The sequence below is a fragment of the Nansenia antarctica genome (assembly GCF_963989245.1).
Source record: "Nansenia antarctica genome assembly, chromosome: 4".
Taxonomy (NCBI): domain Eukaryota; kingdom Metazoa; phylum Chordata; class Actinopteri; order Argentiniformes; family Microstomatidae; genus Nansenia; species Nansenia antarctica.
This window is the reverse complement of record NC_137689.1, coordinates 48041851-48044350: the sequence shown is the minus strand read 5'-3', so window position 1 is coordinate 48044350 and position 2500 is coordinate 48041851. Positions and strand designations below refer to the sequence as shown.

Sequence of the window (2500 nt, the reverse complement as noted above, 5' to 3'; positions counted from 1 at the left end):
GTGTGTGTGTGTGTGTGTGTTGCTGTGTTGAATGTGTCAGAGAGTCTGAGCAGTCAGGACCAGCAGATCTGCTCCAGCCTGGAGGAGAAGCTGCAGATCTACGCTGAGCTGTCGGCCCTGAGCGTGGGGGGGGCTGGGGGGGCCGGGGGGGCCGGGGGGGGGCAGCGGCCAGAGCCTCGCCTGCTGGTCCAGCCACACCCAGAGGACGTGCCCCAAGCGGCCGTCCTGCTCACCGCCGCACTGCAAGAGGGTGAGACACACACACACACACACACACACACACACACACTCACACACACACTCACACACCGACCCTCCCTTCCTAATGACCCTTCACCCCCCCCCCCCCCCCCCCCCACAGCGGAGAACCTTCGAGCCACTCTGTCCTCCTCCAAGGCCTGTTGTCCCTCCCCCTCGGGTCCTCCTCCTCCCCGTGACCCCCCCCAGACAGAGCCCGCGTCGCCGGGCAGCCCCTCCACACCGCTGCCGCCCCCCGTCTCTGACGGCCTTGAGCTTCCCCCAGGAGACAGGGAGGAGGGGGAGTGGAAGGCCTCCGAGGTGCTGGTACTGCAGTCCCTGACTCAGCTTCAAACAGGAGACGCCAAGAACGTCAACCTCAAGGTAACCTCCTCCTCCTCCTCCTCCTCCACCGGTCGTTCACCCGCGTCGTCTTCACGGGAGTTCAGATTCGGATTCGATTGAATCGTCGTCGGCAGAGTGCACGTCCAGAGGCAACCAAACGCATTCGGTATCCAGCCAGATGCTAGTGCAATAGTGCGTAGCGCAAAAGCCGTAAAAGTGTGGATAGAGATATGTACAGTGCGATATGGACAGACAAGGGCGAGATATGTACAGTGAGATATGGACAGACAAGGGCGAGATATGTACAGTAAGATATACGCAGTTCTGAATCCGAATTGTACGGAATCAACGTGCGGATACAAGGAGTAGAATTCCTGGGTACAGGTTCAATTAGGCATTGGCATTGCCGTAGAAATACAAAATCAATAATAGAATAAGCAGGATGTAAACAATAATCAATCAAGAATAAACAGGATATAGACAACAATCAACAATTGCTGTAGGCCTATATACAATAGCATCAGAGCGTCAATAATAGAAGGTGATAGCAGCAGAATGCCAATCAGCATATCAACATTCTTAATGTCAACAACATCATGGGAGGTTCAGATTCAAGTATCAGGTTGTGCAAAAATGCTGTGCAGGTTGCAGTGCGATGTGACACTGCGATGTGACACACTGTTATAAGGTTCTATCTCCATTTTTGTCAAAATTGAGTTTTTTTACATAATCTGATCCATTAGGTGTTTATTACCGTAATGCCTGTGTGGTGTTATTTTTAAAATGTTGACATTTTTGAGTTAGTAATGAATGAAATACAAAGATTCCATCTCACAAAACATATGGAATGTAAACACTTTGACGCTCAATATCTCTGAACTACCCTAAACGGAGATAGAACCTTATAATTCTAAGCTCACGATATAGTGTGCAATATGGTGTAGTAGTAGCCTAGAGTAGTGTTGGGGTTTTATATCATTGTATACTGAGAAATGTAAGTCTCTATACAGTTTGGTGAATCTAGCACTCAAGGAAGGGCCATTTCCTTCCTGTAAGTGATGGGCCAAGATCTGTGGCGCAGTGAATAATTCTGACTATGGACAGGGCCCATAACTTGTGTAATCACAGATTTGTATAATATGATTGGTTCCCAAAAATAGTGACCTCATGACCAAGGACAGTTCTATAAAATATGAGTCTCACTCATCGTTGGGGGCTTTTTGCTTTTGGGCTTTTGCTTCTTGCTTATTGGTCTGCTCATTTCTCTATGCGCTCATGTAACTTTGCTTAATAAAAGGCCTCTTTGGAGACAATTGATCTAAGCTCTTTGTGCTTTATAAGTTCTACTAAATCTATTAAGAATCTATTATATCCCACAACATTAGTCTAGAGTTCAGGTAGGTAGTGAACAAGTAGTCAGGTAGTCATAATGTATTGTTAGTGCAGTGGGGGGGCAGTGGGGGGGTTGCCTTGTGCCAGTAACGTTTCCCTAGGAGTCTGATTGCTTGTGGGAAATAGCTATTCGACATCCTCTGGGGTTTTTTCTGTGTGATGGGGTTATGTACGTTATAGTAGGCTGTTCATTGGTCACTGCAACTCCAATGGTAGCGGTTTTGTGACACTGCTTTTTATCAGCGGTAAGAAAAGGAGCAATACTGGCAGAATAGGATGACCATGGACAGGATAGGGAAATTCATGAGCTTAGAATTATAAGGTTCTATCTCCGTCTAGGGTAGTTCAGAGATATTGAGCGTCAGAGTTTTTACATTCCGTCCAGAGGCATTTCCACCACACAGGCATTAATAAACACCTAATGGATCAGAAACTCAATTTTGACAAAAATGGAGATAGAACCTTATAATTCTAACGTCACGAATTGTCAGTTGTGTCCAGTGTAGTGGTATCGCAGTCATATTCA

General features: G+C 47.1%; 1 protein-coding gene across 1 annotated transcript in view; it reads left to right on the top strand.

Annotated features, from left to right (window-relative positions):
* arhgef28a (Rho guanine nucleotide exchange factor (GEF) 28a) overlaps positions 1-2500 on the top strand; it is a gene marked incomplete at both ends in the record, with an annotated part of 61717 nt that overhangs the window by 44550 nt on the left and 14667 nt on the right. Inside the window, 2 exons of the mRNA XM_080529389.1 lie at positions 41-250; positions 362-621. Coding sequence (XP_080385515.1) covers positions 41-250; positions 362-621 — 470 coding nt within the window. The remainder of the gene's footprint in view (positions 1-40; positions 251-361; positions 622-2500) is intronic.